At 37.5% G+C, this 19,760-nt stretch overlaps 3 protein-coding genes across 3 annotated transcripts; 1 reads left to right on the forward strand and 2 right to left on the reverse strand.

Annotated features, from left to right (window-relative positions):
* Positions 1 to 1,629: 1,629 nt before the first annotated feature.
* Positions 1,630 to 7,196, reverse strand: LOC140926871 (transmembrane protein 231-like). The gene is made up of 7 exons (XM_073376553.1): positions 6,989 to 7,196; positions 6,723 to 6,889; positions 6,482 to 6,610; positions 4,661 to 4,804; positions 3,929 to 4,010; positions 2,559 to 2,664; positions 1,630 to 1,899 (listed from the first exon to the last, which is right to left on the reverse strand). Exons 1-7 carry the CDS (start codon positions 7,125 to 7,127, stop codon positions 1,737 to 1,739), a joined length of 930 nt encoding a protein of 309 aa, XP_073232654.1. The 5' UTR covers positions 7,128 to 7,196; the 3' UTR covers positions 1,630 to 1,736.
* A 309-nt stretch (positions 7,197 to 7,505) lies between these two features.
* LOC140928359 (tRNA-specific adenosine deaminase 1-like) lies at positions 7,506 to 14,835 on the forward strand. The gene is made up of 8 exons (XM_073378099.1): positions 7,506 to 7,736; positions 9,322 to 9,402; positions 9,852 to 9,906; positions 10,475 to 10,602; positions 11,178 to 12,062; positions 12,745 to 12,841; positions 13,595 to 13,681; positions 14,656 to 14,835. Exons 1-8 carry the CDS (start codon positions 7,589 to 7,591, stop codon positions 14,783 to 14,785), a joined length of 1,611 nt encoding a protein of 536 aa, XP_073234200.1. The 5' UTR covers positions 7,506 to 7,588; the 3' UTR covers positions 14,786 to 14,835.
* Positions 14,578 to 18,908, reverse strand: LOC140928358 (gamma-aminobutyric acid receptor-associated protein-like 2). Its single transcript, XM_073378098.1, has 5 exons — positions 18,757 to 18,908; positions 18,625 to 18,680; positions 18,477 to 18,555; positions 18,180 to 18,273; positions 14,578 to 15,519 (listed from the first exon to the last, which is right to left on the reverse strand). Exons 1-5 carry the CDS (start codon positions 18,788 to 18,790, stop codon positions 15,429 to 15,431), a joined length of 354 nt encoding a protein of 117 aa, XP_073234199.1. The 5' UTR covers positions 18,791 to 18,908; the 3' UTR covers positions 14,578 to 15,428.
* Between the last annotated feature and the right edge of the window lie 852 nt (positions 18,909 to 19,760).

Consider the following 19,760-nt stretch of genomic DNA (forward strand, 5'->3'; position numbering starts at 1 on the left):
ATCAGAGAGAGGTTCCTAATTATTTTAGGCAGGGTGTGTTACATGTTCTTGGGCAAACAGACACACAACATTGTTTAATTATAACTTGTTTACCACTGTTGTTGAATTTCGTATTACGGTTTTGGAGGATCTACTTAATCTTACTGTCCTATTGACTGATGCCAGGCGGGATACGATTACACTTCAATACCTGTATTTTAATACTTTTTTTCAAATGCCGTCAAATTTACAACCAAAGAATAAATTACACTAAGAAATTGCTTAAAAAAGTCTGTACAAACATGTTTACAGCTAAAATATATCGTTAATAATATATTCAGTTATGCGTATGGAATAATTGAACGCGCTGGCAAACCTTTACTTAAGAGGCAATCGTGATGAGAATCAGGGAGGGGAGGGAGGGGGTATGGAGGTGGGAAGGTGAAATGTGCCTTTCTTCCAACAGTTCCAAAGCATTTTTGAAGCCCTTCCTGATCTAATATCAAACGTACTTGTCCGAAAGCAACGTAGGCTATCAAAACTGATGGATATGAAATAAAATTTGTACAGTATTATTACTTTCTTGTTGCCTTTCTTTGTTTGCATGTTCTTTATATATGAATTGTTATGGATTGTTTATTTAGGTAATACGACAGTACGAGGCCGACAAATGCACGGTTGAAATGGAAGTTTGCAGGGAAGAGCTGCTTAGCAATATTTCTATGTACAGTAACGTAAGGTACCTGTATTTTGATTCTAGCTATCATTGTTGTAAAAAGATTGAAACAAACTCATTCGATAAATTTAAGACCAATCTAGGTGTAGAAAGTCCAGAAACAGCTTACACCAATCAAAGAATGGTAAAGTCACCATTAAACCAATCTTACACATTCAAACATAAAAACCATCAATGTTCTGTTCAAGACAATAAATTAGCTTACATTTATATTTAAAAAATATATACTACGGAGGGATTAGAATTGTGACCACAACGGTCTTAGTAATATTTAATATTCTCCTTGGTATTGGGAGGGGGGGTCGGGTACTCAAGAAAGTTTTACACGGGGAGGCTTTGCCCTGAGGTCCAACCCCTTACCCTTTTATAATTATACTACTTTTGGCAAAAAAGGTACTGCTATCTTATACCTTCTTTTGACAAATGGTATCCCTGCTGTAAATGCACTGACTGTAAAATAGGAATAAGTCACAAAATCAGAACTTTTTTCTTGACTCTGAGTTTCTCGCAGCCATAAAATGCATCTGTCAGCCCGTCTGGGCCTTTTTAAAGACCAAAATGAGTGAAATCCCTGCCCTTTTGATGTACCTGAAGCCTGAAAAAGGTACCCCTTTTGGGCGAAGCCTCCCCATGTAGGCCACCCCCACCCCTCCCCGCAAGCTTTAACAATGGCCTGTTTAGCACCAGCAATAAAATAGCAAAGAGCAAAACACAAGAGCAACAATTGCTCTTTAGACTTCAGGGCCGAGTTGTTCGAAGGCCGATTAACACTTAACCCGGGGTTAAATTTATCCCGGTTTTTTTTTCTCTTGTTCAAAAGAATTTGCTCCGATAATTTTCTCTATTATTTTTAGAGCTTACAATCATCAACTTGTAGACAAGAAGAATTAAAACTGAAATGCTTTTTAAGCTTTCAAATCTGAATTCAAATCTCGAACTAACCCTGGGTTATCTTAACCCAGCTTTGAACAGCTCAGCCCTGACTTGCACCTCGAAAAGGAAGGATGCCATTATCTTTATATCATTCTTGATGTTCTTTCTCAATCTTCAAAGGTACTGTCATCACCACCTGGTTTTCAAATACGAATCTCTTAACTCTACCAAACACAAAGAGGAAAATCAATAAAATTGCGAGGTACTGAATCCAAGCCATCTTGATAAGCTGCCAGAAGCCTGGTCGGTATCTTGATTTGAAGTGAAGGATCAACAATGATGAACAATGATGAGGGGAGGGAGGTGTACTGCCAGGGGGTGGGGGGGTACTCGCAAGGCAAGTTTGGTCAGAGATGTGCCAGTAAGGCCTTCAAACCCTGAGCTTGTTGATAAGATATGAAGATATGAACTTTAATTTATTTTCGAGTGGCAAAACAATATTTCACGAACGAGTGCAGCGAGTGAGTAAAATGTTGTTTTTGCCACAAGAAAATAAAATTCATATATTCAAGCCGCCGTGTAATGTTCTTTTTATTATATAGACAAAAAGACATCAATAAAATAATAGAGCGAAATGACCAAAATTACGTCATCAAAAAACTCACGTGTGAGATTATGGAAAATACACCACTCGGGTGCCAAATGTAGCTTTTATGAATTTTATAAGTGGTATATTTTCCAGTAAAATATTTGTGTCTATATAATAAAATAAATTATATTTTTGTATACCCTGCTTAACTGACTTTCCAGGATTTTCAGGACCTCTGAACCCTATCTTTCCCTTGACAAGCAGACTTACCAATCAAAATATCCAGGATTTCTCTACCATTTCAAAGCTAAATTGATAAATAAACACCTTCTTTCATTCCTTTGAAATTCAATCCCATTATTGTTTGTACCAAAAGGATACATAATGATCTCTTCTGGATAGAACACAGTTCCTTGTAATGCAAATGGTTGCCCTGTGGCACGCCCACTTGTCCACACTGGATAATCTGACGCATACTCTGTGGTGACTAGTAAAACCCCAAAAAGATCAAATTATCAGTACCAAAAGTTACAGAATAAGTGTACATTGTACGCAAACAAGATATCAAGCAAATAATTATGTCGCTTACACTGCCATGCAACAATGGCTGAATTTATTCTAGAGACAAATTATTTATCTAAGATGAATAATTATCTTCCTGAGAAGGATAAAATCATCTACATATAAGTCCCATGTTCAGACAAATTGTGGCCCCAAATTCGTCTCGTCAGACAACACATCTGTAAGAACTGCTGGCAGATGAATCAAGTGACGACGGTGTGCATCCGCTGTTAAGACAAATTTTGGCTCCAAATTCACCTCTTTTATCAGTACGCCTACGTGACATGCTCGTCGAAAAATCAAGTGAAGAAAAATTTGGGGCCAAAATTCATCTAAACACTGGATTCATATCTACTGTAGTCGATTTATCTGTGACTGTCTCAGACGAATAATTCGTCTTAGGGAAAGTTCATTTAATATGACAAGGGGGGGGGGGGATGAAGATATTGAAACTCGAAGCTTTAAATTTTAGCAGCCCCCCTCGCTAGCGGTTCAATTTTTTAGGAGCCCCCTCCTTGGTAGTCGAAAAAATTTCAGAGCCCCCCCCCCCCTCCTCCTTCAATTCCTTTGCTCCCCTGAAAAAAGATCGCTAGACTGTATTAAATATATTTACCGTTATTGTCTTCAATGGTTTATACTATGACAAACTTGAGATACAGTTGTGATACAATTTTCTAAAGCATTTTTGAGATGAACAAGAGTGTAATAATTACTGAGACTACATTTGTTATATCTGTAAACCACGTGATATAGCTGAGTTGCACAGGTCATTAAATTGTTGAGTTGAAAACCATCCGATCTGTATGATGATGTCATGTGTTGGTTTTGAAGTATACAAATTTTCGGAGCCCCCCCCCTCCTAGTGCAACAATTTTTTCACAGCCCCCCCTTCGGGTGTCTAAAAATTTTCGGAGCCCCCCCTCAATATTTTCATCCCCCCCCCTTGTCATATTAAATGAACTTTCCCTTAGACTGATAATTCATCTCTTGTACAAATTTGGCCAATATTGAAAAACATTTTAACATTACTGGATCATCTTCATCATAAGTTTTACGATAAACTAGTTCAACTTCATGAAGCACACCAAGGTAATGCTAAATAATATGTTGCCTGAGAAACAAAACAGAGAGAAGATCAAATACAAAAATATCCAAATGGTTCTTGACCATTTAATGCAATTTGGACATACCATTTCGCTGAACATAACTTGCAAAAATGTCATGCAAGTTGTATGCCTCAGCATTTGTGCTTGTACCATTGATAACTGAGACCTACAAAAAATCAAAATTTAAATCACCAATAAACAAGAAAGTGAAAGCAATCAATGACCTAGAGGGATCATGAACCACATGTTTCGCTTTCAGAGAAGATACAAGTTAGGGTTTTTCAAACAAAGAACAACTAACTCTCATCTAACTACATGTATATTAACAAATTATTAATATTCAGACCTAATAAGCAGGCAAAGTTTTCTATAAGCAGTATCTTTGAAAAGATTAATAAAATTATATATAAATAAAAATTTACAAGTTTTACACAAAAATCTACTTATTTACTAACCCAGTAGAACTTTTATTTAAAAATAATGCAAATTAAATTAACTTTATCAATGCATAGATTTAATTAAGAAATAAAACAAACTGTAATCAAGAAAGATTAAGCTGAGGAACCTTTTTCTACAGTTTGACGTTTTGTAACATCAAGAATCAAAACCATTAAAAGTGTCAGAGTTGTTAATAGAGTTAAGGTTTGAAGAAATTAGATTGCATTTGATTTACCTTCCTCAGCTTAATTTTTCTTGTTAAATGCTTTAACAAGATCATGCAATATCTGTAATCAGCAATATATTATTGACATCAAAAAAGTGTTGTATTTAACAATTTGAACATTATTACAACATTATCATGCACCATTTACTTACATTATAGACATTATGAATTCCTTTATGAGGTAAAGGAGAAGATTGTTGTAATCTGAGTTGTCCTGTTGTAGAAAACTGTGCTCCTGCCAAAGGAGATGAGTAGTAAATGTACGCTATGCTCTCCATCTGCAGGCTAACATATTTCTAAGAAAATAATCATAAATCATAATCATAAAAAACTCATAAGAGATAAAAAAGTTGTGGGTGTTACAGAAAAGACATTTGCTTCTAAAATGTCAGACTATGCAAACTAATCTGCAAGAGACCAATGGAAAAAAAACAGAGAACAATATTAGATTATCTGAATAAAAGACTACGGCATTTAAGGTCAAAAATGCATCACTACTCTCCAGAATTCCCTGGGCCTCCTACCTCCCCAGAATCCCCAATTTTCTTTGAAGTGGGCTGAACGGAAAGGATATTTTCTGGAACCACACAATTCTTGTTGGTAATAGGCTTGATGTGTCTATTGGTGACCAGAGCAGAATTGCTAGTAACTATTGAAGAATGTAAAAGTTGATGTCTTCGCTAGTTTGACCTACCTGGTTCTTTTCAGATAACCATGACAATGCCACAAATTATGTGAACAGAACCAGAAAGAAACTTTCCCTCCCAATCAGAGTTATTTGATTTGAGTTTATGCAACTACATCATCCCTTCATTTCCCTTCCTATTACCAGCCCACTGACATAAAAAAAAAGGAGACAAAGCACAAGCCACACTCGCTGAATTCAAGTCTTCCAAAACAGACATTTAGATTTGGACTCTGTCGTTCTTCAGTCCTTTTCTTTGACATTTTATGGCTAGAGGTAGACACAACTGGTTGGGATTTGGGGTTCACCTTATTTGAACACCGGTAATTCGGGATTTTAAAGGATACTGGGGGCGAGATTCAGGATTGAAAGTACACATGTATACACGGGATGCGGGATACTAAAAAATTAATAACCATCAGGGTTACCATCCTCGGAGACCCAGGGGCAGATAGTGGGGGCGAGGGAAAGTCTAAAGTAAAGAATGGCGAGAAGGACCCCTGGGGACAATGTCTTACCAGACTAGTTCCAAACGGTCACCGCCGTTCTGCCTTCTGATTGGCCAGAAAATCACAAACGTTTTCTGGCACCAATCAAAAGTCAGAACGGTGGCGACCGTTTGGAACTAGTCTGGTAAGACATTGTCCCCAGGGGCTCTTCTCGCCGTTCTTTACTTTTCTTCGTGCCATATTTTTCCGCCGTTTAGACTTTCCCTCGCCCCCACTATCTGCCCCTGGGTCTCCGAGGATGCAGGGTTACGGGATTGAGGGAAAACTTGGGTTGGGATGACGGGAGTAAAGAAACCTATTAGGGACCCTCATCTAACAGAAGATCACCTTGGGAGGGAGGGGGGGGGGGGGCTTCTTCTCAGTAGGCTAATGGGTATGTGTCGCTGGATGGGGTCGCATTTTCATGACTGGCAAGACTACTATGGGGTTGTATATTTTCAGGATTTTGGGGTCAGAAAATTGAGGAGCAGGAAAAAGAAAGATTTACACCACATTAAGTTTAACAAATGTGCCAGTTCATTTCAGGATGACCAAGTTAAAAGGTTTTATAAGGTGGATGCATAAACAGAAAGTGACTAAGTTGGGATTGCGAAAATTACTTTTGTCTCAAAGTGACTATTACAAACTAATGGGGTCTATAATATGGCCACAGAATAGGCTATAATGGGGTAGGGGCTCTGAGAGGCCAGCGGCACATACCCAGCAAAAATTAACCCAATTAACCCCCCACCTCCTCCCTGAGGATGCCCTGTACTTTCTAAATTCAAGACCTCACTTACATGAAGTTGGTAATCAAATATCAGCAACAACTGTACGGAGTGTATTGCCTCAGAGTCTGCCAGAGGTACCTCGATATTAAAGTGAAGGCTGTCATACTTTCCATCCAGGTTCACATCCTTTTCCCAAGACTTGAAAGATAGAGATATTGTTATTTAGAACTAAATGATTTGGATTAGCGCATTTGCAAATATGGTGGTTTAAATTGCTGTTATTAATAATCAGTTTAAGTGTTTTTCTTACCTTTATGAGGGGAATTCTAAGATTTTGCTGAAGAAGTTGGTTAAAATTTTGAAAGGTGCTGTAGGCCAGAAAAGAACCAGGGGTATTTCCTTGAACTATCAGGAGAATTTCATGTTTGAATCTTACATCAGGCTGTTCTCTATAAGAACTTTCCTTAAGCCAAAAACCTGCGATTTAACATGGCAAAAATAAGTTAGCATATACGTAAAGCTAACATCGGGGTCGCTGTGATCTAAAATCCAGCTGCAAGTTTAGTTTTTTCTTACCGTGAGTCACATACGCGATGATAAGAGGTGGTATAAATGTAAGAATGATGGCAAAAAATTGAAAGAGAGTCGCTCTGCTACAAATGTGAGTCTTGTACTTTTGCCTGACAGGATGAGAATGCACTTCGTACATCACCATGTTGAAAAATAGTCATTTCAAGTAATACAAACATTTGCAAACAAATATTCGCGCTCAAAAATCTTTCTTCCTCTTCGCGATAGTTGAGCCCGCAATCTCTCGAATAGAGTTGCCAAGAGACGAAAAAATTTCCTAACCGGGATATGGCAAGTATCAGTATAGGCATTTTTTAAACTAAAAGACTGTGCCTTGTATAAGGAAAAGAAAAGAAAATTCAATTATTTTCTTATTTTAAAGAATAGAAAAAAGAGTGTCAGTTTTCCTCTTTTTCGCAAGTTAACCGTTATTTGATCAAATATTCATATGCGCGACGTACCCCTCCCTCGCTAGTGGTTGTTGTCAAGTCCAGTCTCCCTCGCGTTGGTTCTGCCTCCGTCAAGATGGCGGATACAATTTGGTTCAATTCTTCAACTATAACAAATTATCGTCTTTAGCATGGTGATTTATTCTTTTTAAACGTCATGGAAAGTTGGCAGGAAAATTTAAAGTTTGCCAACAGTCTAGCGCAGTTGTGCTGTGAGCATTTCAAGAAATTGAGCAAAAAGGGAAAGCCTCAATCAAAAAACGAATGGACACTGCTGGCCGCCATTGTACAAGTACAGCAACAAGGTAAACCCTGATTGGTGATTATATTCTACTTTCTTTGAAAATAAATGGCTCTGATGTTAGTTTGCCCCCTTAGCATTTTCACCACCCTGGCGCTAGGCTCAGTAGTGATAGATAGATAGATAGCCTTTATTTTAAAACGATGAGTATTAAAGCTACATGAGCTTGTGGGGTCGTTTGCAATTAACTAATTACAAGTAAACTAAAAAAGCTAAAAACTAGGGGTATATACAGACAAAATGTTTGAACTAAATTAACGCTTACAAATATGAAATTATGAGCATAAATTTAAGTATATACAAAGTCATCTTTTCTAAAATTACATAAATTTAAGTATATACAAAGTCATCTTTTCTAAAATTACAAGTGGATGCAGACGTTATCTTAAAGCTGAATTCATTAAAATTATCTTGAGATTTAAGCTTTAGCCTGAGATCACGATAAGGAATGTTTTTTGTTGTTGTTGGTCACTGCATTCCACAGGACTGAGCCTCTAAACGCGACAGAGTCTTTCATGTAACGCGTGTTGAAGCGTGGAACAATTAAAGAAGCGCAAGTCCGGGTTGAATAGTTTGTGGCCCGTTTCTTAGAAATCAGGTCGATTAATGTGACAGGTAACCTATCGTGGAAAGCTTTATGAAGACAGATAAAAATGGCTAATTTATAATAAATAAACAGAGTCGGCCATTGCGCCAGTTGTAGGACATCAGCAGATGCCATGTCTTTCGGCAAATGAAAGATAAGTCTCGCAGCCCTGCAGTGAAGTCTTTCCAGGGACTGAAATAGGTCGGAATTGCAGCAGGATCCCCATAGTATAAGACCATAGGTCACTGAAGGCAAGATGACCTTAAAATAGAGGTCCTGACGAACGTTTCTAGGGAGAAATCTCGACTTCTTAAGTAATCCTAGTTTTTTAGCAAATAATTTTATGAGTTCCAGCATATGTTGAGTCCAGGTCAGTTTCTCATCGACGGTCATTCCCAGTAACCGTGATTTCGATACCCATTCAATCGTAGAGTTTCCAATAAAGATCCGGGGAATGTTTACCGGGGGATTTCTTCTAGAGATTTGCATGGCCTCACTTTTACTTGGGTGGGGTGTTAATCTGTTAATGAGGCACCACTCGTTTAATTCACGAAGTGCAGAATTTAACTTGGCAATACTTTTCTCTGCCGTGTCACTTATGCAGTAAACCGTTGTGTCGTCGGCAAACATATAGACGGATCCGGAAGATACTGAGGACAGAAGATCGTTCGTGAAGAGAGTGAAAAGTGTCGGCCCCAAGACAGACCCTTGAGGAATTCCAAAAGAGATCGGTATCATCTCTGAAGTTGATCCATTAACAGCTGTGTATTGCTGTCTTTCCTTCAAGTAACTTTTAAGCCAATCCAGGAGTAGCCCTGATATGCGTGAGTGAAAAAGGCAAAACCAGGGTGAAACAGTTAAAAAAAGGAAAAAAAAAATCGGCGAGAGAAGCGAATCCCCACTGCGGAGCCTGGCTCAAGGCTATTCTAGCTAGTAAGACCTAATTTTGCATGATGATGATGATGATGATTATAATTAATAATAATGTCATTACTATAATCAGATTTCAATGAATGCTCTATGGATGTGGTTGCCATGGGGACTGGTTCCAAATGCATTGGGAGAAGCAAAATGAGTAATCAAGGTAAAAAGAATAATAATACACTTATCAGCAGTAATCCCAAAGAACTTTTGGGCATTTCACGATAACATTTACAAATCCCACTTCCCCCACCCCACTCCCACCTGCCCCTGGATGCCCCCTGATTTAAGGGCAGAAACATGCATAGTGTTTGATTGGCAATGAGTTTATGATGTGCAGAAGAAATATGAAAATTATTTTAACTATTTCCCATCATGATTCTCCCTCTGAGAAGGGTGCTTGAGATTTTCTGATTGAGGGGTGTGTTATAAAGGGTTTGAGATTGGTCAGTAAACATTTAGGAGAGAAAAACTAGCTTATTTCTGAGGGGAAAATGTGTGCCTTGCACTTGCATGAGAAGCAAAGGAAAGGAACTTGACAATCCAAAGTTATTTATTGCTTTTTGTTTTCTTTTATTAACTGCTGCATTATTAATTTCTATTTCCTACCAGGAACGATTTTAAATGATAGTCATGCAGAAGTGATTGCTAGGAGAGGTTTTCTTAGGTAAATAATATCATTTAAATCATATTTTTAAAGTACTAAACATTGCTCAAGTCATATAAATTTCAAGACAACTGTCCCACATTCCACCCTAGAGAGCCCACACCATATGGAGGAGTGAAGGATTAGCCTGCGGTGCAGCCGGCCCACGTATCGCATATAGTGTGGATATAAACAAGGTTTAACGGGTCTGCGCGCAGGCTATGAAGGATTGGCTGTGGACAATTTCCAACAAGTTACTTTATTTTTTTAATGCAAGCTGGCCATTGAAATGAAACCTTTGTTTACAGTAATGCGGGACTAAAGATTGAATTATGTAAGCTTGATAATTTAATAGAATGTTGCAAATTTGCCACTTTACAAAAACAAAGAAACAAAAAATCACCATCGTATTTATACCATTTGCCATATTGTTTAACTTTGGTGTTAGGAGCTATCCAAATGTTGACTGTATAGTACTGTTTAACTGTACATTTTACAATCTCTTCTCTCAAGTTTTGTCGGCGGTTTAATAGACTTGAAAAGTATACAGAATGGCTTATAGCCCCATATTTGTGATCTCATCCCAAAGGTATCTTTATCAGCAGTTGCAATATGCATACAATTTACAGAAAAGTATTTTTGAATACCAAGAAGACAGCAACCTGTGCAAATTAAAAGATGGAGTGTCATTCCAACTCTTTACTTCTCATACACCTTGTGAGTTTTACTATTTATATTCTGTTTTAAGTTGAGGAGGGGATTCAGCGTGAACAAAACAAGGTTGAATTCTTCAAAGAAAAATTTCCTGTCCAAAAGCTTTCCTTAGTCCACAAAAAGAAAACTGGACATTCTTTAGAACTTTCCATTTCCATTTTGTGTCTTTTAACGGTGTATTTTTAACATTGAAATGTGAAACTTTGGTCTTGAAAACCACTGCATGGGGTGAAAGATAGCTTGACAGCTTTAGCTCCATGTTTATACTCTCATAAAGCACACTTTTTCAACCAATCAGAGTGGGTGTTATATCTGAACTTTAGTATAATATTTTCTAGCCTGCATAGCTGGCAGTATTGTGTAGTAGTCGAGTGAGATTTGGCAGTGAAGCCTTCACAAGTGGCGTAAGCTCCACTTCCATTTTTGGAATATGGCTCTACCGCCAAAGCTTTCATCGCGCACCGAGACAATATTGCTAGCTATGAGGGCTGAATATTTTCTTAATATTATTTTCCTTAAATCTTGAGAACCCTCAGGTGTAAGTGCCTGACTGTAAGTACATGTATGTTTGTTTTTAGGTGGTGATGCATCTATATTTCCCAGAGGAGATGATGATGACACTTTGATAGTTAATCCACCAAAGAATCAAAATCTTGGAAATTCAAAGAAACATTGTCATGATGGTCAAGAAACTATTGAACATCCAGCTAAGAAAATGTGTTTGCAAGAGGACGCAATTTATGACAGTTTATTGCAGGAGCCATTAGAAAGGACAGACAAGTTATGCATTGGGGCAGAAAAGGATGGGCAGAATGTTTCAAAAGAAGCTAATTTACTGACCAAGTTCTCAGATCATGCAAGACAATCAGACTGCATTCATGTAGAACGTACCAACAAAAATGTCAATGGAAGTCAGCACAGAGAAAATGGCATAAAACTATTAGATACTACTGAGTCAAAGAATATTGGAAGGTTTCTTCAAAATAATGAAAATAAGTATGAAAACGATAGATTGTGCAATGATTTGTACAGAACTGGTGCAAAATGTGCACCAGGCGGAAAACAGGATCCTCTAAAACCTGGCCTTGGATACCACACCATTGGTGTTTTGCGTACTAAACCAGGTCGTGGTGATCCAACATTATCAATGTCATGCAGTGACAAAATAATGAAGTGGAACATTCTTGGTTGCCAAGGGGCTCTCTTGTCACATTTTATGACGTCTCCAATATACCTCTCATCAGTTGTGCTTGGCGGGTGCCCATGTGACATGTTGGCTTTAAGGCGTGGCATCTATGAACGTGCCCTAACCGTGGCATTGGATTTGCCAGTAAATTTCATTGTCAACCAGCCCAACATTTGGCTTACTGATGTGTTATTTGAGCACAGCAAAGGAAAAGCATTGGAGAAGAGCTTTGTGAAAGATAATAGTGAGCCTTGTAAACAATCACCTTCAGCAACATGTATGTATGTCTTAATATGTATGAATGCAAAGAAATGAAAGTGTTCACATGTTTAGATTATACTTAGTCACCGGGTAAGTGTATGCAAGTTGTGACAAGCCTGAAAGAAAAAAGCCACAAAAATAAAATAAGTGAATTGACCAAAAGCTTAACCTTTAACCTTTCAGGGGACACTTTAACACTCAAAAAGTGACTAGCCACAAAAATTTTTGGTAAGGTATAATTTAAGTGTTCACAAGTCACATTGCCTTGGCAACAGCTTTCAAAACATGAATCAAAGTACATGAACTTGTGGGAATTCAACACACAACATCACAGAGATTAATCATGATTTTTTATATGTTATCTAGCTCCTTGAAATAATGCCTGAGCAGATTCCGAGGAAGATTAAAAGAAAAATACTTTATTTGTTGGTTAATTATTAACAAACTCCAGCCCAACCTGCATTCAAGGGACACTTGCCTTGGTCCTGAGGGTGTCCCTTGAATGGAGGGCCATCAAAATCCTGTAGCCACTATCTAATTTATCTTAATAGGCAAGCTTAGTTGTTGAAAGTTTACAATAATGCTGCATTTAAGTGGAAAAAAACTACCACTCTCAAAAAGAAAAGAGACAGTCTTACTTCACTTGGAAATAAATAGTTTTCAGATATCCTCATCAGAGCAATTTTTTCCATGTATAGCTGTTATTTGGATCAAAGATCCTTTATTGCATGAAGTTTCTGTTGCCGGCCTGAGACAGGGAGTTACCAAGAAAAACCTTTCTTCATCAAAAGCTAGGTACACGGTATTCCCTTTTTATTATATTGTTATTATTCTTTAATATTCTTAGCCTTCTTATTGGTAAGCAACTCTGAATTTACTGAAATCCCAGAAAGTGTCAAACATTTCCCTGCCATTCCTCCAGAAGTCTATGTGGGATCATGCTGTGAGAAATTTTAGTTCTCAGGACCTTTTCAGGTATTAAAGATGACTTGACCTAAACCTTCCATCCTAGTAAGGACTTCAGATTAGTGGTACAATTGCAAAGATCACGTTGTTTGGAGACAATATCACAAAAATGGAGTAAAGGACCCAGGGTGGGGCTGGCCTATACAGGGAGGCTCCACCCAAAGGGGTACCTTTTTCAGGCTTCAGGTATATAAAAGGGTAGGGATTTCACTAGTTGAAGTATATCTGTAAAGAGACCTAAAAGGGCTAATAGAAGAATTTAAGGCTATTCAAAAGTTGAGAAAATTTGGACCCACTTTTGTGATTTTTTTTATATTTTAAAAGACAATGCATTTACTGCAGTGAAAAGGATGCAATGTATTAAATTAGGTATGTGACAAGGGGTACAATTTGTCGTTGGAAGGTATATAAAGAGGGCACGTTTTTGCCAAAAAACTTCATGGTATGTAAATAAAAGGGTATGGGGTTGGAGCCTTCCCAAGTTGGGCTTGAATTCTCATTTCCTTTAATAATAATATTTTGAAATCCAACTCATAGGTGTGCAAGTGAAAGGAGTTACTTTTTGTTTAAATGTTTTTTCAGGGTATGCATTAGCAAGGCAAGTTTATTTGAGACATTTAAAGCACTTGTTAGTGACATTCCATGTGAAAAGCTTCCGCCTACATTAAGGTACTTACAAGTCTGAACACATTCTAGCACTTATATGTTTATCCAAATGTGGGAAAAAAAAACTTAATGGATATTACACAAAGGAAAACTTAGCTGCCTTTAACTACCACCTTTGTGTAATATTAATAATGGTTTCAGGTGGTAAAGATCACTTTTACTCATACGTTTGCCGTATAGTCCTGGGTCAAAGCCCACCCTTGCATTTGATCTCAAATAATTGCAACTGTTCCCTTTTCCGGAGGAGTCCCCATGTGTGTGAGAAGTGGCTTATTCAATTTAGCAAGGCAGGGCACTATACTGCTCCCTAGTAAAGGACTAGAAACAAGGTGGAAATGCACAAGAACATGAAGTCGGAGGTCCAGGGTGCAAGGAAAGTCAGTTTTACAGCTTGCCTGTGTAGCTGGCAGGTACTAGACCTCCAAGGGCCATTTCAACTTTACTGAACAACTTTTTTGATGAGCAGGAGTGATTACAGTTCTTCTGCAACTTAATGTGCTTGTAGGGCAAGTTAAGAACAAAATTCACCAGCGCAACAACAAAATCTGCTAGCCCTGGGCAATCAGACTTGACTCTCTTTGCATGCTGAGGTCATGCTGCCTTAAATCCCAAATTCCAGTATTTGTGAATCTGGTGAATAAACCATGCTGGAACAGTCCACATCAAAATCATACCCAGTCACTATTTATTATTCACATATTTTAAAATAGCCACTGGGTACAAGTTTAAGTCCACATGAAGTGTTACAGCCATGATTAGTGTTTTTTTTTTTTACTTTGTTGAACTCTTTGAACAATGTTTTGCGTGAACTGTGGGCAACATAGAAAACAAAACAAAGATAACAAAAAACAGGCAATAAGACTGATATTTTATGATAGGACTGTAGAGACAAAGTTGGGTAGAGGGTAAGTAATAAACCTTTAATTGGTACATGTATCTAAATTCCTCATGTATTTCGCTGTGTGATGTGTTTCCAGGGAAAACCTTGTAACAAGTTACAAAGAAGCTAAGACAGGTGCAGTTGGCTACAACAATGCCAGACAGAAGTTCAATGCAGCATTTCCTACATGGTGTCTGAAGCCTGAAGAACTCCTAACATTTGCTTGATAGAAAAGACTGAGTAGAGATTTTTAAATATCTGACTTAGAACAGTAAATTACATCAAAAAAGAGCAAACACCATGTAAGAGAATTTTCTTCATTTTAAGTCCTTACTTCATGGCAGATGAATATTCCTTTGTAAAGTTCAGAAATGAAGAAATACAGTAGTCAGAAAAGTACATTTAGTTTCAAACTGTTAAATGTTTGAATGACCTGTTTTTCAACTCGAGATTAAAAAAACAAATTATACAAAATATGTAAGGATTGACTACACTCGTTTTCTACTCCAGCCTGGGTGTGTATATGTATTTACACAAATCTGCAGTTTGTTCCAATAATATGGCTTTAAAATCCAAGCTTAGCACAGATATCATACTTTGAAATAATACCACGCAGACTTCATCCTTTTTTTATACTTTAACATACAGATTGGAGTTAGAAGGTGTCAGCCTTCTAACTCTGACTAATACTGTACGAGACCAAAGATAACAATGACCTAATTAACTATCATAGCTCACGATTGTGCAACTTTTTTTTTCTTAAAACCGCATAACACTTTACTAGGCCAACCTTATCTCCCCCCCAAAAAAATAAATTCAAGCAAAAAAACACAGTTGAGTAAAAGACAAGTTCATTTTGAAAATCTTTCATCACATTCCAAAGGTGTTCTCTCCACTGTAGGCAATGTACAAGAAGCCATCTTCGTCTTTATGTTCCTCATAGATAGCACCCATCGTTGAGCTAAGAAATAAACAGAGCAGAATTAGGCCACATATCAGTGGCATATCATTTCTGAGGAAAATCCCAGTACATGATTACATAGGTTAAGAATATGGTAGGAAAGCCTAAATTCTGTACAGTTCACATACTAGACCTTGTTCCTTGAAAGTAACAAATTTCTTAGTAACCGACACACCTCCTCTCCCTCCCCATCTGGAATTAACGTCAATTTTTGGACCTTTCTTTTTTCTAACCCAACTAACACAATGCATACCACCAAATGCAGTGCCATAACATTAAACAAGCTTTACAGTTATTATTACACTGTATTTCTTAATATAAACAAAGAGAGGCTCACTCTGACTAGCATTGTTTCAATTCATGAGAGCTCTATCTACAACTCTGGTCAAAACTGACACTAATGGAATAGTTCATCAAAATGATACATTTTCCCTTTGTCCTCCTCCGCCTAGATCCAATCAACACTGCCTGGGGGAGAGGGGGATAGTAAATACCGGCTCTTAAAACAACATTTGTAGAATATGATTTCATTTAGCAAAGAGTATCTTTGTGCCTAATTTCCTCAAGTGTCCCAAAATGTTTTGAGCAGGGTTGTACAATGATTTGGAACAGGAAAATTTCCTACAAGCCTCCCTTTCAGCAATTCGAACAGGAACTTTAATAATTTCAATTTTTCCCACTTATAAGTGTTTTCCAAAGGACCAATTTCAATGTATTAAAACCCAAGGCTTTGGGGAAATAAAAAAAAGAAATCAGTTTTCAGGTTAAGGGATTCACGAATAATAAGACATTTCTTTTGCTCAAGTGTAAATTTTAACAATATAGTGGAACTCCGTCAATGTGACCATTATTGGGCCATAAAATTGTGGTCATAATAATGAGGTCATCAAATTACTAACAGGGTCTTCAAATAATAAAATGACTCAGTGATTTTTCTGTTTGGGTTGAAAGAATATGGATAAAATAACAAGGTGGGTGTAACGTGGGGTTCCACTGTATACTAAAATAATAATACGCATGTGTTGTAACCTTGAAAGTTGCAACACTTTGGACTGGTTATTCCAAAACTAATCATGGCCACTACTTTCAGAACTCTCATGACTTCTCATGAACTCTTTTGTGTTTTAATGATGTCAATCTAGATATGCATGGTTGATCTCAAAATTTCCCCACTATTATGGATGACTCAGTGCAAAAAATTGCAAATTGTGATCTCCATGTGGCCTTTTACCTAAAGTTTTTTATATACATGGAGAATACCAATTAACAGGATGTCTGTGAGCAAGGACATTAATAATATTAAAAATTAATAATTAATTAATTAACTCTTAGATTCATGGAGTCAGTGTAAAATTTCAGTTTAGTCAAGTCATGATGTGGCCACTGAAATAGAGTCTTCTGCAGTGCAGTACCATTTAATTTTTTATCATTCATTTTACTTTTTTCATAAAAGTCACTATTCTCATTATAATTAAATTATAATGAGTATATTGACTTTCATGAACGAAGTGAGTGAACGGTTAGAATGCAATAGCAGTGTAACTGTTGGGTAATAAGTCAAAGGTGAGATTAAGCAACACATTTTGGAAGTAATTTTACAATACCAAGTCAGTGATAAAGGGTCCCTAAATAGTATGACGAATTGGCAAGATAAAACCACAGATCCACTTGTGCTCGATAGGACTCAAACAATTCAGTGTTAACTAGCCTTATTTACAATGAAAATTCTCCCTCATTTAAAGGCAAAATCAATAATGTCATCAACATCTTACAACTTTTCCTTTACGTGATGCAAGAAAAAAAAAACGGAACATAAAGAAACACAAATCCATTTTCAATGAACCTCACAAGGGGTTAACAATAAGTCTTAAGTCACGAATAAATGTGTTGTCAATTTCAATGTCGGCTTGAACTAGTGCTTTAAAAACCCAATTAAATATAGGTCACCAGTTAATTTTGTGTATATTTGGCTCGAAACAAACCACTCCCTTTATTTTACTTTTACTCTGTTCGAGGAGACCACAAAGTCAATGTCTATTGTAAAATCTTGTTAAAGAAAAGTCACGAAATTCGGGCCGGCAAGGCATGTTACGACAAAACGACATTTTGACATTCATGGGCATAAATGTCTATAACAAACTTAGCTAGAATATTATAAGCTTAAATATGTTTAGGGCAAGCCCTTGTCGCTTTCATTCCCAATTAACGATATTTAGTATTAATTTTGAGAAATATTTTTCGTGGCTTTACCAGTTATACCCGAGTCACGTAGTACCCCGCCAGCATTTGGAAATTGCAAAACTGAAAGGAAACTTAAGCATAAAATTTAAAGCCAATTTCTCTTTCCAGACAGTTTCAATACTCAACAGACCCATGACTTGCGTCATTGTTCTATAAACTTTTAAACTTGTGCAAAATTTGAGCAAAAAGGTTAAATGAAACTAGACAACGAGCGAGAGATCCGACAGATCCGCCACTCCAATATCCAACGTCGACGAGCGGACACTGTAAACAAACTTCTCACAGGATAACCCGTTCGTTGCGAAATGAAAGAGCCCACCACATCAAACATTAAGTTTCAACACAAACGTGTTGCAAATATAGACTAATGTAAGCTAAAAACATTTCCTAAAAGAAAGTAAAAAGGCCTTGAAACAAACCTTGTTGTGGGAAGAACCTTGTTGACAAAAAGAAACATCGCTTTTTCGGGAGGAAGTTGAATTCTCTTTCGGATGATGTACATGAACTGTGCAACTGTGAAGTGACGGTAAAAGAGAGACAAACATTTAAACATAAAATACCTACCACTTATACTAGAACGTACTCTAACTATGTGAAGACTCATAGAATTTCATGTTACCGAATCAGCTGAACAGCTAAAAATTCAGGAAATACAGCACACAACAGCAAATTTTAGTTACGCGCATAATAACGACTTTATTTCCTGCTTTTAATACCTGTCAGATCGGAAGGGACGAGGAATTTTCTCTTATCTATATCTTGGATCGAGGACTTGGGCGCTTTTTCCACAACAACCTACAAAAAGAAAAAAGGTAACATAGCTTTGTGCGAACATAAAAATCGACCAAAATTTACAGTACTTACGGGAATTCTGTCTGGATACTTCGACCTTATTTTTGCAGATTCATGGCATCGGGACTCTGCAAAAGCAAAAACATTCGGTTCAACGAGTGGACAAAAAACCGCAGAAAACGTTGGGATTATTGACGTTAGTACCTTGGGAATGTTCTTCCTTAAAAGTCCACTTCATTTTGGGCAAAAATTTCAGCTAAAATCAACGCAAAATCGCTCAGTTTTAGCGTGAACACTCTCTTGCCGTTCTATTTCTGCTGCGCAAATAAAATGGTTCCAATGTTTGAACACGTGACTATTGTGTTTTGCCTAAGTGACGTCATCAATTGAGTAATCTTCCATATTTGGCCCAATAGTTCGGTCAGCGGCTTCACCAATGTTATTACAGCATTATGTTAGCTAAAAATAGAATGTACTTGAATGCACAAAGTTCAGGTCATCACCGTCTCACAAGGAGCCCACCCAGCTGTGGGGTCTTGAGCTACACGTCTAGTTTTACAATTGTCCCAAGAAAAATTGAAAGCAGTGGAAGGAAAATAAAGTGTAGTGTTTTTTTTTTACATCATGTAAATTCGACGCAGACTTTACTTTTCTTTCTTTCTTTCTTTCTTTCTTTTTTTTTTTTTTTGCTAAGAATGCATTGGTTTAGGAAAAATGACATGTGGTAAGTGCGGGCAGTATTCGTAGGAGTCAGCTCGCTTTTTCCTGATCCAGTGCATACCTGTCACGTCCATGTCATGCTTCACGGTGTTTTATTATCCCGTTTTTTTTTACTTGTTACAGAAGCTTGCGTAGCCTCTCACGCAGGCGTTTTTAAGGGAGCTCGTATTTCGTCCCTCTGAGGGAAGAAATACGAACTCCCCTAAAATCGCCTGCGTGGGAGGCTAAAGCTTGCGAAGCAATTCGTGAAAATTACAAGCCAAACTGGATGCTATACATGTATTGACGAAGGAGGAGTATACTGTGTGGCTTATAGTGATCCGTTTTCTTTTCTTTTCTTTTCTTTTCTTTTTCTTTCTCTTCATGACAGCTTCTTCGGGATGGGAGGGGCACTTATGAATAGATGTACGCCGCGAAAGTGTTGGCCTGCGCCTACCCTCCCACACGTCACGTTGTTCGCCACTCGTTCCTTCCCCACGTTCGTGGGC

This window comes from Porites lutea, chromosome 2 (genome assembly GCF_958299795.1).
Source record: "Porites lutea chromosome 2, jaPorLute2.1, whole genome shotgun sequence".
Lineage (NCBI taxonomy): Eukaryota > Metazoa > Cnidaria > Anthozoa > Scleractinia > Poritidae > Porites > Porites lutea.

Excerpts from the sequence above, each read along its gene's own strand:
- LOC140926871 (XM_073376553.1), bottom strand. The coding sequence starts at position 7,127 with ATGGTGATGTACGAAGTGCATTCTCATCCTGTCAGGCAAAAGTACAAG. Across the intron at positions 6,890-6,988 it reads CATCGCGTATGTGACTCACG|GTTTTTGGCTTAAGGAAAGT; the intron begins GTAAGAAAAAAC and ends GTTAAATCGCAG. Across the intron at positions 6,611-6,722 it reads TTAGAATTCCCCTCATAAAG|TCTTGGGAAAAGGATGTGAA; the intron begins GTAAGAAAAACA and ends CTATCTTTCAAG.
- LOC140928359 (XM_073378099.1), top strand. The coding sequence starts at position 7,589 with ATGGAAAGTTGGCAGGAAAATTTAAAGTTTGCCAACAGTCTAGCGCAG. Across the intron at positions 9,403-9,851 it reads AAGCAAAATGAGTAATCAAG|GAACGATTTTAAATGATAGT; the intron begins GTAAAAAGAATA and ends ATTTCCTACCAG. Across the intron at positions 12,842-13,594 it reads CTTTCTTCATCAAAAGCTAG|GGTATGCATTAGCAAGGCAA; the intron begins GTACACGGTATT and ends ATGTTTTTTCAG.
- LOC140928358 (XM_073378098.1), bottom strand. The coding sequence starts at position 18,790 with ATGAAGTGGACTTTTAAGGAAGAACATTCCCAAG. Across the intron at positions 18,556-18,624 it reads AGTATCCAGACAGAATTCCC|GTTGTTGTGGAAAAAGCGCC; the intron begins GTAAGTACTGTA and ends TTCTTTTTGTAG. Across the intron at positions 15,520-18,179 it reads AAGGTTCTTCCCACAACAAG|CTCAACGATGGGTGCTATCT; the intron begins GTTTGTTTCAAG and ends TTTATTTCTTAG.